Source organism: Quercus lobata, chromosome 3, assembly GCF_001633185.2.
Source record: "Quercus lobata isolate SW786 chromosome 3, ValleyOak3.0 Primary Assembly, whole genome shotgun sequence".
NCBI lineage: Eukaryota > Viridiplantae > Streptophyta > Magnoliopsida > Fagales > Fagaceae > Quercus > Quercus lobata.
The window spans coordinates 59,893,877-59,916,202 of record NC_044906.1 but is presented as its reverse complement, the minus strand read 5'-3'; the positions used below and the strand labels follow the sequence as shown (position 1 = coordinate 59,916,202).

Here is a 22,326-nt window from a genome sequence, read left to right as displayed (position 1 = left end):
TGCTAAGATCCAGCGAAGATCTGCCACCACCTTTACTCCATCAGTTCAACCAAATCGATCGGTCATCTACCAAAGCTTGATCCAACTCAACTCGCGGTGGTTGTCGGTCAGTTGCAGGTCGTCATTTCTTCCACCCAGTCTGAGCTGGTTGAGTGGTAGGTTGATCTCAAACCTAATCTGCCCGACCCGTAGACAGCTCTAATACACACACACACACACACACACTAATGTATGTCCTTAGGACATGCATTAATAAACTATTTTTTAAAATATTTTATTATAAAATAAAAAAGTGACTAACTTTTTTAACAATTTTTTCAATTATATATATATATATATATAGGAATCTAAAACATTTTGAAATGATATACCAAAATAGGCTAGTATAAAATATTCCGTTCTACTAAATAAACCAAAACAGGTTCCTAAACGGAATTAATAACATTGGTTGACTTCGGTTAATTTTGAAGTTATATAATTTTGAAATTACCATTTAACTGAAATGTAAACACAAAAATTTTAAATGTAAATTAAGCTAATAAAAATATATTTTATATAGAAAAATATTTTTCTTTTATTAAATTAGGAGATTGCTTCTGAAGAGCAAGTGTTGCCGCCCCTGGGTGACTGTTGTTTTACTCTTTTCTTTTGTCCACTAGAGTTTAGTTCTATTAGCTTTTCTGTCCTCTTTTTTATTTATTTCAAGTTTCAATTTTTCATTTTGCTTTCCCTATTGTGAGCTCACGTGATTAGCTTTCGGAAATGACAAAAAGTAAAGTAAAAAAAAAAAAAAAAAGTACAAGTGAGTATCAGACTTATTAACTTTATTTCTTCTTTCCTCTCAAAAAAAAAAAAAAAAAAAAAAAAAAAACTTTATTTCTTCTTAATAAGTTTTTATTTTTTTTCCCCATTATCTAGGTACAATGGTACATGTTAATGCTTATTTATTCTTTAAAAAAAGTATTATTATTATTAATTTATTATTACTATTATTTGGGTTTGAAATCCATATATTAAATCATTATTTTATACATAATAGTAACACTCCTTTGAATTGATAATTTTATGTTGTGTGTATGTGTGTGTATATATTAGGGTTGTCCAAGCAAACCGGCCACCCAACGAAATTGATGGAACCAACCGCCGGTGGCCTGATTCGATCCCTTTGCCAGTCGGCTATGGGTCTAGTATCTCATAAACCAACTCCGACAAGTTGAGTGGCCAGTGTCCTCCACCAAAACCCGAGCTACCCGACCCGATTGGAAAACGAACCCTCGAATCTATCGGATTCTACTCAGATCTAGCAACTTTTATACCCTTTGCCACTCAAATCCAACCACATTTGACCTTTCTTCACTTAGATCTGCTCAAATCCGATGATGTTTGATTAGATTTGCTCAAATCTAGCAATGTATGGCGTAGATTTGCTCAGATTCAGCGATGTTTGGTGTGAATCCAGCGACATTTGGCTTAGATCCAGCAAGTTTTAGCTTAGATCCACTCAAAATTCGGCCGAATCTTTCTCTCCTTTGCTCAGATCCAGCAAAGATCTACCACCACCACCACTCCATTGGTTCAATCAAATCGACCGGTCATCGGCCAAAGCCCAATCCAACTCAACCCACGATGGTTGTTGGACAGTTGCGGGTCGTCACTTCTTCCACCTGATCTAAGCGGGTCAAGTGGCGGGTTGATCTCAAACTCGATCCGTCCAACTTGTAGACAACCCTAATACACAAAATTTTTGGAATAGCCCAAGGTGGTTGTTCCAAAAAAATTTATTAAAAAATAAAAAAGTGACTAACTTTTTAAATAATTTTTTCAATTATATATATATGAATCTAAAATATTTTGAAACGATATACCAAAATAGGTTGATATAAAATATTTTGTTTCATTAAATAAACCAAAACGAGTTCCTAAACGGAATTAATAAAATTGGTTTACTTTGGTTAATTTTGAAGTTGTATAATTTTGAAATTCTCATTGAAAACTGAAAAGAAAACACGAATTTTATCTTATTATCGAACACGCTTCGTACACATGGATTAGTGAAATAAAATTTGTGATCCTTGTCCAACCATACAATGACATCACTGTTCCCATGTTGTTCTTACGCACTTCTTTGGTTTGCTGACTAAGAAAGTTCTGAAAGTCTTTCCCCATGGGCGGTGCCATGTATAGTTCAAGGGGTTCAAATGAATCCCCTGAGCTAGCAAATTTATATATATATATATATATATAATTTTTTTTTTTATTTGACCCTCCTAAATAAAAATTTGAACACTCTGACTCTAAATTTATTTAAGACCCACTTGAAATAAGTTTAATTATGATCATAAAAGGCTCACTTGAAATAAGTATAATATTTTCATCTAAAATTGTTTTAAAAGGCCCATTTAGATCTTAATAAATTTGAAATAATCTAATGGAAAATTCATAGTATTGTACTATCATTGTAATATTTACATTGTTTCTAAACAAATGTATACAATATTGTATAGTTTTTGTAAATGTGTATAGTATAATTATCTATAATATAAATCTTACATTGATAGTACAATGTAAACATGTAATTGTCATAAACTAATAAATGCAAAGCATTCTTTGAACATATAACTGTTGGCTATTTTTCTGTTGCAGATGCATCATGACCTCTAATTTATCATATTCCATTGACCTAGCTCAAGCTAAATGATCAAAAAATTAATGTAAGTCTTTCCTGAGTTTATTTAATAACATGCATATCCATGCATTGCATTTCACATACCATGTTTGATGTTTGTGTGTGTATACACGGTAAAATGAATTAGTCCCTTTCCTTAACAGCCACAAACTACTAGAGACAGGCATTCAACAAGTCAATGTCTACTCAGTAATGGCATGGAAGGGATGTGCAAGAGATAAAAAGAAGTAAGTTGACCTGAAGCTTCTCCAAAGTTTTAGATAATGATGAAAATATCCAAAGAATAAAGCAGGCATCCAGTAGAACAACAGGTAGCACAAGAAAGAGTCTTGTTTTTCCAGAAAAGTCATTGATATTCCCCAAATGTTCAACAAGCTCAAGAGCTTCAGAAGCCACAAAGTATGACACACCAAGAAGAAGTATTTTTGAGGTTATATTGCCAAGTGTTGGACGAACAACACCATATCCCATTGAAACCACAAGAAGAAGAAGACGGGAGAAAGTCTTCTTAATAGCACTGAAGCTAACTGCCCATACTGTAATTCCCATTGGTCTGCTTCCAGTGGAATTGAAATTTGCATATTCAAAATACCAGAGAGCCATTTCACACATCCCTAGGCCAATTACAGCTGTGATGTGGTAATGCAACTGTATCACATTTTTCCAATATCGTACAAAGCGGATGAACCAGAGGAGACCTAGAACAATATAAGCTAAAGACATTAAACCAAAAAATGTCATCAGCGGTGTCATCTTTCCAGGTAGATAACCATCCGGATTCTTCCAAACTGTTCGTCCGCTAATTAACGTGCCCACTAGTTCTGGGTCACAAAACATGAAATATAGATAATACATTCCAGTACTATTGATCTCAATAGTTTCAAGCGCCATTTTGGTCTCTCTGTTTTTTCCTTCAAAGAAGGTCTGAATTCGTGTTGGCCCATCAAGCTTATCTGGTTCTTGATGGATGATAACCTCTCCTACCTTGCAGGATCCATCCTTGGCAAGATCAGGTGTGCAGCAAATCGCTTCAGAATTCAAATAAGAACCCCCAATCTTTGTCCTATCTTTGACCCTAATAATTATAGCTTCAACCAAGCCAGTCCTTTGTTGCATCTCATTCTGCTTTTCCGCAGATTCTGCTGTTCTTTGAAAGGTGATTGACTCATGAAATTCTTTTGTGAAGATCTTGGGCTGCATAGTAGACCCCTGTATTTTATAATACTTACTTTTTTTTTTTTTTTTTTTTTTTTTTTTTTTTTTTTTTTTTTTTTTTTTTTTTGAGATAGAAAATGGCAAGTGGTGGTGAAGAAAACATTACCGAGATTGTGATCAATGACGAAACTCACGACTTTAGCTCGCTACTTTCTTCTTCTGAGAGAGACTTTCTTGTCCGCAACAATGGCGATCAAGTACTATTTTATTCTGTCAACTTTTTTTTCATTGAGTAATTATTGATGGGTGTCCTTTAAAAAAAAAATATATATATATATATATATTTTTTTTTACACCTCTCTGTTTGGCTAAGCAAACTGTTTGATGGGCATGTGACATGGACATTTGGGTTTATTCATCCAAGAAAGAGAATTGGTTGATGGGACTTTTCTTGTGATTTTCTCGAGAAAATATGATATGTGCGAGAGGGAAGGAGAGAGAAGATTTTGTGTTGACCCTATTTGCTGGTTTTATTTTCCTATGTAATAAGTAAATTTAGCTTATAATCAGTTCATGATTTTGATGCAATTCCTTGGTACTTATCATTTATAATTTAACGAGCACTAATTTCATACTCTCTATTTTTTTAACTTTTATTTCAAAAAAAAATTATTGGAATAGTATTGGAGAAATTTGGATATTTTTTTATTTACTTATTTCTTTTATATACCCTACAGAGCTTAATTTTTTTTTTTTTTTTTTTTTTAAGTTTGTGAGCAAGAACTTAACCATGGTTGATCCAAGAAATTCTTTTGTGAAGATCTTGGGCTGCATAGTAGACCCCTGTATTTTATAATACTTACTAAGTTTTTTTTTTTTTTTTGGGAGATAGAAAATGGCAGGTGGTGTCGAAGAAAACATTACCGAGATTGTGATCAACGACGAAGCTCATGACTTTAGCTCACTACTCTCTTCTTTTGAGAGAGACTTTCTTGTCTACAACAATGGCAATCAGGTACTATTTTATTATGTCAACCTTTTTTCATTGAGTGATTATTGATGGGTGTCCTTTTAAAAAAAAAAATTATTTTTACACCTCTCTATTTGGCTAAGCAAACTTGTTAGGTTCTAAGGATTTAGGATCTAAATGTTTTAGAACTTCAATATGTAATGTTGGCAAACCATGATCAAAACCTAGAGTCTAGATTTAGGCTGCTCAAAGTATGTTTATTGTGAAGTTAGAATCGAGTAATTGCAGAAAATTACTATTCACTTTCTGCAAGGCTCGATCGATCGAAAATTAGACTTGATCTATCGAAACTCGTGCAGGTTGTTTTTTTTTTTTGTAGAATTTCCAACTCAACCCAAGCTCATATGACGTGTAAGGTTTTATGTTTTGCCTTAAGTATAAAAGGAAAAACCCTAATCACGTTTTTAGGTGGTTGTTTTATACTGTGTGTGTGAATCTCTTATGAGATCTAGAGGTGTATGCCTTCATACACACTTAGGGTTATCAAGATCAAGATTGATGTAGAAAGCTTGGTGATCGCTTTAGTTGCTACATAATGAGCTTAAAGAAATACACAAGTAGGAGTACTTGTGGTTGCTGTGAATCTAAGAAAGAAGTAGTATGTGGACTTGTAGTTGTCACGTGGTCGTGGTAGTAAGTTTTCTACTCGAGGTAGCAATAGGATGTTAGTGGTCTAAGTCACTATTGTAAAACTTCAATTCTTTCATAGTGGATTTGTTTTACCTTGAGGATAGGTAGGTTAAATCTTTTCTAGGTTTTTTACCAGTTTGGTTTTCCTGGGTTATCATATCATTGTGTTCTTTATTTTCTGCATTGTTTACATGATATGATTTACTTGTATTAACATAGATTTGAATAATTTACCTAAGTAATCACTTAGCTAAATAACTAGGTTAATTAACTTGTGTTTTAAGGGGTCTAAAAACGTACAAGTGGTATCAGAGTGAGTTAGCTCTAGTATTAAGATCTTTTGATCTAATAGTTGATCCTTGACCCATGTCGTTATGGAACACAGTCACTTTCTTGTGATCCCACCTCATTTTGATGGGAACAAATATGCCTACTGGAAAGTAAGGATGAAAGCATTCCTGAAATTTATTGATGAAAGAGTTTGGAATGTTGAGTACGAATGAGAGAAGCCCATTACTTCAGTTAGTGAGTGGCAAACTTTTGAGAAAAAAGCAGCCGCTTTAAATAGCAAAGCTATGAATGCTATTTATAATGTTGTTTTTATGGAGAAATTCAAGAGAATCTCTAATGTTGAGGTTGTTCATACTGCTTGGAATATTCTCTAGACTGTGCATGAAGGCACAAAGGCAGTTAAGATTAACAAACTACAGCAGTTAACTACTAGGTTTGAAAGTATTAGAATGTTTGATGATGAATATTTTAATAAATTCTATGCTAAACTGAATGATGTTGTTAACTCTGCTTATAATTTGGATGAAATCTATGATCAACCTAAGGTTGTTAGGAAGATACTAAGATCTTTGACTAAGGACTTCAGACCCAAAGTGACTGCCATAACTGAAAGCAAGGATGTGGACTCTATCCCTATTGATGAACTTGTTGGATCTCTCTAGGCCTATGAGTTAGACCTACCCAAGACAAACAAATCCAAATCAATAGCTCTTAAATCAGTTAATGATGTTGATGGGAATGGATTTGATGATGAACTCTCTGCTACGAAGGTTGCATATCTTACCAAGAACTTTATAAACTTTCTTAGGAAAAACAACAAAAGGGCAAAAGGGAAAAACAATGCTGAACCTAGAAATTTTAGGAGGAATGATCCCACTAAATTAAACAATACTGAAAAACTTAAAGAGAAAGTAGGTCAAATCTCTAATAATTCTATGGGTCAACAATGTTTTAGTTGTCAAGGGTATGGACATGTGAAATCAGAATGTCCCACATTCTTGAGACCAAAGGGTAAAGCAATGGCTGTAACCCTTAGTGATGATGAAGTTTCTAATCATGAGTCTGGTAGTGATGAGGATGGAAACTTCATTGCTTTCACAGCTATTGCTATAGTTGATGAAAGTGTTGTGGTTGATCAGAACCCTTCTGTTGGGGAACTTTCTGAGAATGCTGATTTGCAAAAAGCCTATAATAAGCTTTGCAAGGTTGCTGCAAAAGATGCTATGAATGTTGATTTACGTTTATAGAAAATTGCTTCTCTTGAACTTGATAAGAAAATTTTGCTCTTGAAATTTTTTGATGCTAATGAATTGCTTGATAAGGTGAAGACTGAAAACATGTTGTTGCTTGATAAAGTTAAGAATTTGGAACTTGAACTATCTGTTGTGAGAGAACAAATAAATAGGTGTGTTAGTTCTAAACTTGAACACGTGTTGAGTATTCAGAAGTCTCCCTTAGGCAAAACTTGTCTAGGTTTTGAAGATAACATCTACGTTCCTAAGACTTATTCCATAAACTTTGTTTCTTCTTCTGAGCCCCCTGTGAATGAAATTGTCAAACCAGTAGAAGTTACACCTCCTAGAAAGATTAGGGTTGATCTTAAAGAGTCTAAGTCTAAGTCTAAGAATTCCACCCTTCCTAAGAATAAGTTGCATGATAGACCTGCATGGGTTTATCATTTTTGTGGAAAGTCTGGGCACATTCGTCCAAACTGTTTCAAGTTGCAAGCTGCTAAGCGAGCAAATAAGCTAAAAGTACTTGTGCCTCAAGCACAAGATCCCATGGTACTTATTGGTGAGTTGGTAAAGGCTTTAAACCTTTATTCCAATCCTGGAGTTGCTCATCATTCCTATATGAATAATAACTCCAATGCAAATGTTGCATCTAAGTCTTTCTGACATGGTCCTTGTGCTTCATCTCTCTAGTCTTTGTGACCATTCTTCTTTGTTGTTTTTGTTTTTCTTGTTTCTAGAATTTGCATTGCATAACATTGATGCATTTCATGCTAGGTTGTTTTTGTTATTATTTTCAAAAATAAAAAATAAAAAATAAAAAATAAAAAATAAAAAAAGGAAAAGGAAAGAAAAATGTGTTTTGCATTATTTTTCTTGGATTTGAAATCAAGGTTAGCCATATTATCTTTACATAACATGTTTATGTACCTTGTTTAGCTTGGATGAGCTTATTTTATTGCACTTTAGTAGTTTGAGCTTTGTAATGCATGTTGTGTGGGAGTCGTTTATAGTTTTTGATCACATGATCTTGATCTTGATCTTAAAGTCACATGTTTTTGATTGTAAGGACTAAAAAATCCTAAGAGAAATGCATAAATAACCATCTCACCATTGTTTACTAGCCAATCATGAACACCTTAGTGCATATCATATGATTTTATGCTCGAGAAAGTGTAGCACATGCATAAAAAAGAAAAAAAGAACATAAGGTGTAACCTCATCTTATATTAAAATTCAAATAAAATAAAATTGGCGTGTACATTATCTGGAGATTCTAGCCTTTTGTCCTTAATTTTTAAAAAATTTAGCAATATGCCCTTATTTCGAAACTATATAGGGATATGCCCCTGTTTCGATACTCGACTACCTTAAAATCGAGTTTCAATGAAATACACGATTCGTAGAAAATCGAGTTATGCCCGATCAAACTTTAAAAAAAAAAAATGCATGGAACTCGATTTTATGAAAGTCGAGTTCCAAAACGTCGCTATAGGGCTTTAAAACGTCACTAAAGGGCTCCTTGAACCTTGTATGGGGAGTTAAAAAATTTTTGCAGAAAAACGCCGCTATAGGGCTTTAAAACGTCACTATAGGGCCTAAAAACGTCACTATAGGGCTCCTGAACAGAGGCAATGACACTTATAAAATTTTTTGCAGGAAAACGCTGCTATAGGGCTTTAAAACGTCACTATAGAACTTAAAAACGCCACTATAGGACTCCCTGAATATGGGGATTTTTGCATTGAACTCGGTTTCTTGAAACTCGAGTTCCATGAATTTTTTTTTTTTTTTTTTTAAGTTTGATCGGGCATAACTCGATTTTCTATGAATCGGGTATTTAATTGAACTCGATTTTAGGGTAATCGAGTATCGAAACAGGGGCACGCCCCTATATAGTTTTAAAACAGGGGCATATTTCCAATTTTTTAAAAAAATTAAGGGTAAAATGCCAGAATCTCCTACATTATCTTGGCTATCTTAATAAGTTTCAAATCAAATAAAATTAGTGTGTACATTATGGGCAAATCAAAAAACTTACATGATTGCAAGCTTATTTTCTAGGAGATGTGAGAGTTATATGATGTAACTCTTTAGGTGATAGTCACTTTCAAACTTATGTGATGAATTTTGTAGAAATTGTGTTTGATCACTATTTACTTATCACCTCACATGTATCACAAATTATTCTAGTTGCACACACTACACAGGTTATTCTTTGCTAAACTTAGTACATGATATTGTGTGTGATTTTGTTATGGCCATCCAAGATTAAAAGTTCCTTGATTTTAATACAAAATGTGTTTAAAGTTTGAGATTTGAGGACAAATTGATTGAAAATCTTGTTTTTGGAAGGTCTGGGTTAAATTCAAGGGTTTTTGAAAAACTTTTCATCTCATAATCATGCATTATATTCATAAAACATTGTGCTTTGAGAAGTTTCTGCTTTAAAATGCTCTGTTTTTCAAAAAATTATTTTTTCTAGATTTTCGATTGATCGAACCTGTTGCTTAACCGATCGAAATTGCAATATAAAACTTGGTTTAAATCTGCCTGGCTCGATCGCTTCTCGATTGATGCTGGATCGATCAAATGTGATTTTCAATCGATCAAATCTAATTTTCGACTGATTGAAAATTGTTCAGAGAGTTTTTAAAAATAAGCTTTTTCACGTGTTCTTCACTATTTCAAACTTTTCAAAAAGCTATTCTCTCTCTCTCTCTTCGACCGATCCAGATTCAAGTCCACTTTTTGTCATTTTCCTCCCAAATTTTTCTCAAGGTTTTTGTCTTGTAGTGCTGGTAAGACCTTTATACCTTTCTTTTTTAGTTTATTCACCCTTTTCATGCATTTTTAGGGAAATTTTCACACCTATAGGAATTTGGGGTTTTTGATTTTTGAGTTGGTTTTTGTCCAAATTAATTCATGGGTTTTTGTCTCTAGATGCTATTAACTTGATTCTCATGCTTTAATTTGATTAAAATTGTGTTTTGGGACAAATTTGAAATTCTAGGGCTTGAAAATATACAAATTTGGGGATTTTGTCCAATTGAACTTAATTTGGTAAAATTAACTTATGAAATTGATTGATTATGTCATTATATGATGATTTTTATCTCATGTAATGATTAATTATTCAATTTGGTTAAATTTGTGAAAGTGGGTTTTCAAAATTTGGGGTTATTGTTATAAACTCTATGTTCAAGTCAATTCTTGGTTTTTAATGTATAATTGGACTATTCTCACTACATTAGAGCATGCATCATGTGTTTATTCTGTTCATGCATCATATAGAGTGATATTTTCAATTGTTGTTTTTCTCTCTAACCTTGTTTGATGCAGTTTGCCTTTGGGTTTTCTTTGTTTTTTTTTCTTTGGTCTCTTTTCTATCTATCCTTTCCAACCTTAACATCATGGTTAGGAAGACTAGAGCCCATAGGACATCCTCCTCCTTTTCTACTCCAGCATTTAACAGTGATAGGTTTCGAACTAAGAAAAACCAAGAAACCTATGAGAAGCTGAACATCTTTAGATCTGTTTGGGCTAAGAGGAAGGTAGTGTTAGATGAGCTTGATCCGGAAATTAGGAGAAACTTTGAGCGTAGGGGTTGGCTTCCTTTGTTAGATATTTCTCATCCTCCTCTGGCTACCTTGATTAGAGAGTTCTACTCGAACCTTTCTGTCCACTCCAATGATTCCAACACTCAATTTATGAAGAGTTGGATACGGGGTGAGGAGTACGTCATTACTCCTTCGATAGTGGCCTCTGCTCTTAGGGTGCCTAAGGTACAGCATCCTGTGTACCCTTCTGATAAGACCCCTCGTCTTGATGACATTATGTCATATCTTACCGATACTTCCATTCAGTGGGGTACTGATCCTCGGATTACCTTTCATGAGTTGACCAAGACTCATTACTTGTTTTTCTGGATTTCTTGTCATTCCATCTGGCCCATCTCTCACTTGCACACCATTCCTATTGAGAGATGTACATTTTTGTATGCCCTTGTCACCGATGCTTCTATTTCTTTGCCCTCTATGTTTATTAGCTCTTTAGTTGAGGTTTATAGGAGTAGCTCGAGAGCTCATGGTCTTTTCTTCCTTGTTTTCATACATCAGATTTTGTTACATCTAGGTTTAGATGAGTTTCTTGCATCTAAGCCTGTACACATTATCTCCCATAGGTGCCACCTTCCTTTGGTAGAGAGCTACTCGGATGAGAGCTAGCTCTAAACGCCCACGTGTAGAGTCTTCTTCGGGTGTTGCACCTCCTCCTCCTCCTTCTTCAAGTGATCTCACAGCTGAGGAGTATGTTAATACGATGGCCGCTGTTGATCCTCCACCTTCGACTTCGGGTGATTCTAGCATTCGGAGTATGTTAGACACTGTCATGACCATTCAGGCGGCTCATGGTCAGCTTTTGGTGGATGTACTCACGGAGCTTCAGGCCTTACGTGCGGATTTGGCGAGCATTAGACGGTCTCCTCCACCACCTCCTTTTGATGATGAGTCTCGATTGTCCTTTGGCAATTCGTCACAAAAAGGGGGAGTACATATGGATGGAGATAGGGGGAGATTTTGAGATTTTGGAGCTTTGAAGCTTTAGATTGTATCTATGTGTTTCATCTTGTATTTATTTTTTGGCTCATGATGTATTTATCTTGATATATTTATTTTTATGTGATGTATATGTTGGGGGGAGACATTATGTCTTTATTTCTGTTTCTTGTTTAACATTGTGTTACATTGACTATTGATTTATATTATGAGGTTATTCAAGATATATATCTTTTATTTTATGTTTGAAAATTCAAATAGTGTGTAAAACACCAATGAACGTTTAGACCCCCAAATATAAAATTACCAACACAAGCTTATAATCAAACAATATATGTGCGAAAAATGAACTATGAGCTATAACTAAATTGGTAACACACTCTAAACCATAATTAATAATCAACACAACAGTAATTAAAAGGTAAAGAGAGAGGGAAGAAAGATGCAAACACAAAGATAACACGGCAATGTGTTATCGAAGAGGAAACTGAAGTACTTGGCGTTAAACCTCTCTATCACCCTCCAAGCGATCAATAATCTACTAGAGAATGAAGTCGGGATACATGAATAGCAGAAGACCCTCCAAACCTAGTCTACCCGGTGCACCTAAGCCCCCAAAACTTCTTGCTCCAACAGGGTTACACCGCTGAACCTTGTCTTCTCTAGCTTATCAGATCCCGCAATCACCCATTGCATCAACCAAAATGAATTGGTCCCTTCTGAACTGCTTCCCAAGCACCAAAATACCTCCTCATAGATATAGGTATGGTGAGATAAGGATTTGGCTAAATGTACCTCTCAAGGATATGTCAATGGAGAGGGTGAGAGTAGAGGAATTTGGAGAATCAAAGGATGAAGATTGTGGACAAGTCAATCTTGTTTTTCTCTAAGGTTTCTTTCTCAAAATTCTCTCTGAAAGCTCTCTACATTTGTGGGTATAAGGGTATTTATAGTAGGGTGTATGAGGAATGCGAAAAGTCAGGTTTCTAACAAACAGGGCATTCTGGCGACTTGACCTCACAACTAGAACGAGTCACGAGCTAACTGCCTAGCCAAACTGGAAGTTTTGTCTTGTAATGCTCCAGTTGTCGTGACCCTTCAGCTCCTCCTACATACTCCACACGTGTGCCATTCTGGCGACTTGCCAGTCGCAAAATCTAGTTGCGAGACTCCCTTGAATTGCATACTTCTTAGATTTCTTCACACTCTCTCACACACTACCCTTACATAATTCCTACCTAAATACAAGGTATCTAACTGCTAAATTACAAGCAAATTTGGTATGGAATAAAACCAACACATGATTGAATAAATTCAACCTTACAATGTTGTGTGAAATCAAGAATTTATTTTGTTTTACTTGTATTTTCCACACATACATTTATGTGTTTGTTGAGTGTTTCAAGAATATACAAGTTGATTCAATCGTGTTGCTATCTATACTTGCAACTGATAGATAGTAGTTAGGTTGAATTGTTTTTGGTTGGGCAATTTTATTGTAATGGGCTGTTTTTGTAACTTTGAGCATTTTGTTTTATTATGTGTTTTGTCACAGATTGCCAAAGGGAGAGTTTGTTAGATTCTAAAGATATAGGATCTAAATGTTTTAGAACTTCAATATGTAATATCGGTAAACCATGATCAAAACCTAGAGTCTAGATTTAGGCTGCTCAAAGTATGTTTATTATGAACTTGGAATCGAGTCGTTGCAGAAAATTACTATTCACTTACTGCAAGATTTGATCGATCGAAAATTAGACTCGATCAATCGAAGCTCGTGCAGATTGTTTTTTCTGCAGAATTTCCAACTCAGCCCAAGCCCATATGACGTGTAGAGTTTTATGTTTTGCCTTAAGTATAAAAGGAAAAACCCTAGCCACGTTTTCAGGTGGTTGTTTTATGCTGTGTGTGTGAATCTCTTGTGAGATCTAGAGGTGTTTGCCTTCATACACACTTAGGGTTATCAAGATTAAGATTGATGTTGAGAGCTTGGTGATCGCTTCAGTTGCTGCATAATGAGCTTAAAGAAATTCACAAGTGGGAGTACTTGTGGTTGCTATGAATCCAAGAAAGAAGTAGTCCGTGGACTCGAAGCTGTCACGTGGTCGTGGTAGTAAGTTTTCTACTCGAGATAGCAATAGGATATTAGTGGTCTAAGTCGCTATTGTAAAAATTCAATTCTTTCATAGTGAATCTATTTTACCTTGAGGATAGGTAGGCTAAATCATCCCCAGGTTTTTTACAGGTTTGGTTTTCCTGGGTTATCATATCGTTGTGTTCTTTATTTTCTGCATTGTTTACATGATTTGATTTACTTGTGTTAACCTAGATTTGAATAATTTACCTAAGTAATCACTTAGTTAAATAACTAGGTTAATCAACTTGTGTTTTAAGGGGTCTAAAAACATACAAAACTGTTTGATTCGCTTGTGATGTGGACATTTGGGTTTATTCATCCAACAAATAGAATTGGTTGATGGGACTTTTCTTGTGATTTTCTCGGGAAAATATGATCGGTGAGAGAGGGAAGGAGAGAGAAGAGTTTATGTTGACCCTATTTGCTGGTTTTATTTTCCTATGTAATAAGTAAATTTAGCTTATAATTAGTTCATGATTTTGATGCAATTCCTTGGTACTTATCATTTATAATTTAAGGCGCACTGATTTCATACTCTCTATTTTTTTGTTCACTTTTATTTCAAAAAAAATATATTGGAATAGTATTGGAGAAATTTGGATATTTTTTTATTTACTTAGTTCTTTTATATACCCTGTAGAGCTTAAAATTTTGTTTTTAAAAAAAGTTTGTGAGCAAGAGCTAAACCATGGCTGATCCATGAAATTCTTTTGTGAAGATCTTGGGATGTGCATAGTAGACCCCTATATTTTATAATACTTACTAAGGTTTTTTTTTTTTTTTTTTTTTTTTTTTTTTTTTTTTTGAGATAGAAAATGGCAGGTGGTGGTGAAGAAAATGTTACCGAGATTGTGATCAATGACGAAGCTCATGACCTTAGCTCGCTACTCTCTTCTTCTGAGAGAGACTTTCTTGTCCGCAACAATGGCGATCAGGTACTATTTTATTCTGTCAACTTTTTTTTCATTGAGTGATTATTGATGGGTGTCCTTTTTTTTTTTTTTTTTTTAAAGTATTTTTACACCTCTCTGTTTGGCTAAGCAAATTGTTTGATGGGCATGTGATGTGGACATTTGGGTTTATTCATCCAACAAAGAGAATTGGTTGATGGGACTTTTCTTGTGATTTTCTTGGGAAAATATGATCTGTGAGAGAGGGAAGGAGAGAGAAGAGTTTATGTTGACCCTATTTGCTGGTCTTATTTTCCTATGTAATAAGTAAATTTAGCTTATAATTAGTTCAAGATTTTGATGCAATTCCTTGGTACTTATCATTTATAATTTAACGAGCACTGATTTCTTACTCTATTTTTTTTTTTCACTTTTATTTCAAAAAAAATATATTGGAATAGTATTGGAGAAATATGGATTTTTTTTTTATTTACTTAGTTCTTTTATATAACCTGCAGAGCTTAATTTATTTATTTATTTATTTATTTATTTATTTTTTATTTTTTTAAGTTTGTGAGCAAGAACTTAACCATGGCTGATCCATGAAATTCTTTTGTGAAGATCTTGGGCTGCATAGTAGACCCCTGTATTTTATAGTACTTACTAAGGTTTTTTTTTTTTTTTTAAATTGCATGTAATTTGAATATTTTGGATAAACTAAGGCTGCTCAATAAAATTAAGATTGTATTTAGGTGAAAATTTTTCCATTGGTAAAGCTATTCAGCTAACAAGTGGCAGTTTTCAGAAAAAAAATTGCGGCGTTTTTATTTATTTGGTATATGTCGGTACATCCACATCACATTTTTCAGTTTAGTATTTACTGTATGTCTCTGGTCCCATTGATAAATAACTTTATAAAACAATGATGTCTGAAAAAACCTATTGAAAGTTCGATAAGTTTCTATGGCAAGCAAATTTAACAAATGATGAAGCTTTTTAATTGCCAATAGGTAAACAGGGGAGGGGGGTGGGGGAGTTTAAGAAGAAGAGTTGTTAGCTTATTTATCAAAACTAATGATGAACTCATTGGAGCGTAAGTGGCTGGATGTATGGTGTTAGAATGATTAATTTGTTAAAATTAATTAAAATATCATTTAAACTTGCCTTTTTGATTGTATGAAGTGTTCCATGGACCGTAGTCAAGTATTGTACTAGTATGAATATTAGGGAACGAGTTAAGAGAAAATCATTTCTTGAATTGTGAATTTGCAGGTTAAAATTGAGACCCTGAAGGGGAAGAAGTTGGCATTGTATTTTTCAGCATCATGGTGTGGCCCCTGTCGCCGATTCACCCCAATGTTAATTGAGGTGTACAATGAACTCTCTTCAAAAGGTGATTTTGAGGTCATTTTTGTCTCGGGTTATGAAGATGAGAGTCCTTCAAAGGGTACTTCTCCAAGATGCCATGGCTTGCAATCCCATTTTCAGATTCAGAGACACGTGATCGCTTGGATGAATTGTTTCAGGTTAGAGGCATACCTCACTGTGTAATCCTTGATGAAGATGGGAAAGTTGTGAGTGACAATGGAGTTGAGATCATTCAGGAGTATGGAATTGAAGTGTATCCTTTCACACAACAAAAGATCAAAGATTTGAAAGATCAAGAGGAAGCAGCCAGGAAGAATCAGTCCTTGAGATCTATCTTGGTATCCCGCTCACGTGACTTTGTCATTTCATCTGATGGAAAGAAGGTAAATTTTCATGATGTTGCTCGTTATTTTGTTCGTTAACATGAAATATAGTATTCCTCTCCCCTAATCTGTATTTATTCTTGATGTACAAGGTGCCTGTCTCTGAACTTGAAGGAAAGACAGTAGGTCTGTATTTCTCATTGTTCTCGTACCAGGCTTGTGATGATTTTACTCCAAAACTTGATGAGGTTTATGAAAAATTGAAAGCAAAGGGAGAGAACTTTGAGATTGTGTTGATACCACTTGAAGAGGATGAGGAATCATTCAATCAAGGCTTCAAAAGTTTGCATTGGTTTGCACTACCTGTCAAGGACAAGAGCTGTCAAAAGCTGGCTCGGTACTTTGAGCTTGCAACCCTCCCCACTTTGGTTATTATAGGGCCAGATGGGAAGACTCTTCAATCCAATGTTGCTGAAGCAATTGACGAACATGGGGTTCTGGCATACCCGTTCACGCCAGAAAGGTTCACAGAGCTTGCTGAGGTGGAGAAGGCAAAACAGGAAGCTCAAACCCTGGAGTCAATTTTGGTTTCAGGAGATCAAGATTTTGTCATTGGAAAAGATGGAGTCAAGGTAACCTAAGATTTATTCAATGCTGCAAACTTTATAGTAGCTTATGGATTATGTCAGATAATTTGGTCCAACTGTTGTGATGACGAATGAATTCGTACCTCCCACTAACAGTGGAAATATTTGTATTTAGTTCTTTATATGCGATATTCTATGTGCTATGTAGAGAAGTTTGCATCCTGTTAAAATGAATTTGATCACTTGTTTTCCTTTCCAGATTCCAGTAACAGATTTAGTGGGAAAGAACATCCTACTTTACTTCTCAGCACATTGGTGCCCTCAATGTCGCGCCTTTCTACCAAAACTTATGGATGCATACCACAAGATCAAAGCAAAGGATGACGCCTTTGAAGTGATTTTCATCTCTTATGACTGGGACCAAGCCTCTTTTGATGAATTCTTTTCAGGAATGCCATGGCTAGCGCTTCCCTTTGGTGATCCTAGGAAGGCATCCTTGAGTCGCACTTTCAAGGTCTGTGGCATTCCCCTGCTTGTAGCCATTGGACCAAGTGGCAAGACTGTCACAAAAGAAGCTCGAGATATTATAATGATTCATGGGGCTGATGCTTATCCTTTTACTGATGAGCGGTTGAAGGAGATTGAGGCACAAATTGAGGAGTTGGCAAAGGGGTGGCCTGAGAAGTTGAAACACAAACTCCATGAGGAGCATGAGCTTGTGCTTGCTCGTCGTAGGGTTTATAATTGTGATGGGTGTGATGAGGAGGGACATGTCTGGTCATATTACTGTGATAAGTGTGACTTTGATCTTCATCCAAAGTGTGCCTTGAAAGAAGACAAAGGAGCCAATGATGATTCCAAGGAGGAAGAAAATCCCCACGAAGGATGGAACTGCGATGGAGAAATCTGCGTCAAAGTTTAATAATACCGTATCTTAAATTTGAAATCATTTGATCTTTCTTGTCCTTTCCTTTTCTTGTGTCATTTGTTTGTGAATTGCGATGCAAGTCTTAAGTCTTTAGCTTTTAAGTGTGCTGTTGTGGTTATAATGGCCTCTCATGTTGAATATGGTGCCAGCCTAAAAGTTATTATGCATACTGAAGCTATATAGTGCTAATGGTTTAAGTTATTAGACTATTCGCAAATCCACATGTTGCTTGGAAATAAATGAATATATAATTATTTTGTAATGTGATATAATGTATTATTTATTTTCTAAAATTTCTTAAAGAATTTTTTGTTCTCCTTAAAAATTGAACTATTTCTTAAACTATACAAACAAAAACCTTTAAAGAATGAGAGATTAATACCCGAAGCAAAAACGTGTTGGCCCAATTTCTAAAATGGGATGCTCAATTTATTCATAATCTTCATCTCAATTGAACATAGATCATAATTTTCTCAAACACCTGAAAAATGTATTGATTTGTAAACACAAATTGACTAATGGAATTGTAATGATTCATTTATAATTATTTTCAGCCTCCTTGAAGCTTCCAATATGCATAATACATCCTCTATGGAAAAATGCACTTACTATTATATCCTTATTAATCTGTCAATATGATTATCTTCTCAAAAATTTAAAATATACACCCAAAGAAGTCATACCTCGAAAATGTACTTTTCTGAACCTTCAATCCAAGTGACACAAATGCATCAACAATTATTTAAGATTTAATCCTATAATTAGCATGCATTCATATATATGAAAGCTATGAATCAGTGCTTTACTAAAATAGTAAACTATCAATATCATATCCAGTATTGTTTATTTGTAAGAAAGACAAACAATTTAATAAATAAATAAACAGTAAAATTGGAATATGGGATGGGAGAGTAAGAATTTCTATTAGACTTAGAATGTGCAATAGTGTAAGTGTCCAATCGTATTATACTCAAACGTAAAAATTGCCTACTCACTATCCATTTATATGAGGAGGAAGAGCCCATTGTCAGAAGAGTGGAAAGTACTGAAGAAGTAAACATCTATCTCAATTTGATAGAAAAACACAAACTTGAGATTCACCTTTCAATCAAAAATATGAATATAAACGAAATATATAAATATATGTATACTGGAGTTCATCTAACCACTAGTTGACATGGTCATACTATCTATTTCCCTGTATATATTTTTTTCTCTGGAACCTAAGCTACTGCGTTGGCTTGGATCATTCCCATGTTATACTTTTCAAACTTTCTTTTTGATAGTAATACAATTTCTACCTTTTCAATCAAATAAATAATAATAATAATAAATCGAAACTGAATTTAACTCCCAACCATTAAAACAAATTAAAATAGAGACTCACTTAAATAGCAAGTTCCATACAATTACACACCATATGAATTTATTTCTATTTTTTTCAAAGAGAATCCACATTGGTTCTTCCATTGACATTATTTAGAAACACCCTACCCTATGGTCAAGTTTGAGACTTCCCCTAAAGTATTTCAAATTATTACCATTCTTCTACATCTTAGCAAATAATTTTTTGTATCAAATTATAAGTTAGTGTTTTTTTTAAGTAAATAATTTTATTAGAAAAGGAAAAGAGAGGAAAAATTAAAAGATGTATACACTCCCATTTCAAAGAATACAAATCAAAGGGAAATAGAGTTTTTTTTTTTTGATAATTCAAAGGGAAATAGAGTTTGCTCACTACACCTTGGCTACTCTATGGTGATGAAAACATTGTAAAACTACATACCTGGAGCTTGAGCTCTGACATTAAAAAACTTGAGCATTCTGGCACAACTTCTACTTCTAAAAGCTTAAATACTATTGGTGGTAGACTAAAATAAAAATTTCACTTACAAAGATTTACAAACAATGTGAACTTTACATTAGAATCTCTGTTTTCCCCAAAAGAATATACATCTTTTCTAAGCACAACTCATTTTGGCATAAAAGTAAACCACAATCAAGTGAACAAATCAAAAGTTCTCAAAGCTTTAAATCAAGGCAGTTAAAAACTAAAAACAGAGTTTAGAAAATATCATGTCCCAAATCATTTCATTAAGTAAAACATTGAAGCCAATCACACAAACACAGAAACCTAGTCACAGAATACAAAACCGACAGAACAATATGAAACCATAGCACTAATTTCAGCGAAGCTTAAATACATACATAGTATGTACACATATACACACAAGCAGAACATAAATATACATACAGATCAAACGGACTCAAAAGCAAAATCAACTCAACAGATCAAATGAGTAGTGAAGACCAAACGTTTCATCGAAAAAAATCCAACAAAAAAAAAATGATCAAATCAGAAACAAGCAGATTAGTAACCGAACAAAATTTACAAAACCCTAGTTAAATCTCTAGTCCACTGAAAATCCATAGAGATTTTACTCAAATCAACAAATAGTTTTACAAATCCGAACACACACACACACACACACACAAATCGAAGTACTCAACATTAATTGATTGCTAATTAATCGAATTGAACCCTAGGTTTTAATGTGAAATCGTATAGATTACCTGAAAATACGCTGAAATCAGCGAAGAGCGAGCAAAGCAAGAGTGAATGAGTGAATGGGGATGGCTTGTAAGGGAGAGGTTTGAGGAATAAAGAGATGCCTATAGGTTAGAAAGAGTCAGTTGCATAAAAGACTGGGGGAAAAATCGAAATTTAAAAAATAGAAAAAATAAATAAATTTAATACTGATGTGTAAAACTGTGGAAGATTCAAAAACTTTGGTTTTATATATATATATATATATAGATAAATAATGCACATAATTAATATCAGAGATTCATGAGAGAAAAAAGAGATTCATGAGAGAAAGAGAGAGATACTAATATTGTGTAAATTTTTTTTTTTTTTTTGAGAGAAAGTGTGTAAAAATATTTTAAATGTAAGTTAAACTAATAAAAAAAATATTTTATATATAAATTTTTTTTTATTAAGTTAGGAGGTTGCTCCCGAAGAACTGTAACGCCGCCCCTGAGTGATAACGCCGCCCCCGAGTGACGGTGTTTTGCTCTTTTCTTTTGTCCACTAGAGTTTAGCTTTATTAGCTTTTCTGCCTCTTTTATATTTATTTCAAGTTTCTTTTTTTTTTTTTTTTTGGTAAACTATTTATTTCAAGTTTCAATATTTCATTTTGCTTCCCCTAGTGTGAGCTCACGTGATTAGCTTTCGGAAATGACAGAGAAAAGTTTTTAAAAAGTACAAGTGAAGTGAGTATCAGACTTATTAACTTTTTTTCTTTTTTTTTTCTTTTTTGGCGAGAATCAGACTTATTAACTTTATTTCTTCTTAATAAGTTTTTATTTTTATTTTCCCCATTATCTAGGTACAATGGTACATGTTAATGTTTATTTATTCTTTTTTAAAAAAAAATTATTATTATTATTTGGGCTTGAAATCCATATATTAAATTATTATTTTATATAATAGTAACACTCCTTTGAATTGATAATTTATGTTGAGAGAGAGAGAGAGGTTCAAATTACACATTTTTTAAACAATTAGATTTAAAGAGAGAGAGAGAGAGAGGTTCAAATTACACATTTTTTAAATCATTAGATTTAAGTAGATCCAACGGTAAAAAAAAAACCCTCATTAATGTTAATATTCTAATTTATTTCATTTATTATCCCTTATTTAATATATTCCATACTTACTTTTAAACCCAAAAAAATTTATACGACTAACTCTTTCTCTCTCCACTTCACGTCTCTTTCTCTTTCTCTTTCTCTTTCTCTTTGCACATTTCTCTCTCTATCTTCTCCATGGCTCTTCCACCTCCATAGCCTGGTTGCCAGCAACAACCAAAAAAAAAAAAAAAACCCACAATCTACCATACTTTGTTGAATAACACAACGTTTCTAGACTTTGTTGTAGGTATGAACTTTTTTTTTTTTGAGTCGATGAACTATTTTATTCTATTGCATGTGAGTGTAGTTGGTTAGTTGACTATTTTATTCTATTTTGTTCTCTATCTCCAAGTTTCTAGACTTTGGCTAGGATTTCGGAAAAAATTGCTTGTAGGACTAGGAGTTGATTACTATATTATTACTATAATTTTTGAGAGGATCACAAAGATCATCCGCTTTACTCTTTCTTGTCGCTATTGTAGATATAGATGTGTGATTGTAGTTGGTTTATGCTAAAGGAACTTATGTATTATTTTTTACCTTGTAACAACACTTATTTTTTCTTGAGCACCTCCGATATATCTTACTGTTAATTATGATTATCCATCTGATAGTGAGTAAAGACTAAATAAGAAATGTTTAATTGAAGGAGTGTTGAATTATGTGGCAGCATAAATTGTGAAATTTGTTTAATTTATTTTCTCACATGAATCACTGATATTATATTAGACTTTGCTTTTATCATTCTCTATCACTAATATTTTGTTCTATTGCATCTATATTTAAACCTTGATGGAGTTTGATTTGCAACTAATCC

General features: G+C 33.8%; 1 protein-coding gene and 1 pseudogene across 1 annotated transcript; one reads left to right on the top strand and one right to left on the bottom strand.

Annotated features, from left to right (window-relative positions):
- Positions 1 to 2,642: 2,642 nt before the first annotated feature.
- On the bottom strand, positions 2,643 to 3,886 carry LOC115981178 (transmembrane protein 87A-like). Its single transcript, XM_031103347.1, has 2 exons — positions 2,924 to 3,886; positions 2,643 to 2,690 (listed from the first exon to the last, which is right to left on the bottom strand). Exons 1-2 carry the CDS (start codon positions 3,884 to 3,886, stop codon positions 2,658 to 2,660), a joined length of 996 nt encoding a protein of 331 aa, XP_030959207.1. The 3' UTR covers positions 2,643 to 2,657.
- A 101-nt stretch (positions 3,887 to 3,987) lies between these two features.
- LOC115979323 lies at positions 3,988 to 17,874 on the top strand (annotated as a pseudogene).
- Positions 17,875 to 22,326: the final 4,452 nt, after the last annotated feature.

What these genes read in the sequence shown, in the direction of transcription:
- LOC115981178 (XM_031103347.1), bottom strand. Translation starts at nt 3,886, where the DNA reads ATGCAGCCCAAGATCTTCACAAAAGAATTTCATGAGTCAATCACCTTT. An exon ending in AAACTTTGGAGAAGCTTCAG is followed by an intron (nt 2,691 to 2,923) that starts GTCAACTTACTT and finishes TTGATCATTTAG; the next exon opens with CTTGAGCTAGGTCAATGGAA.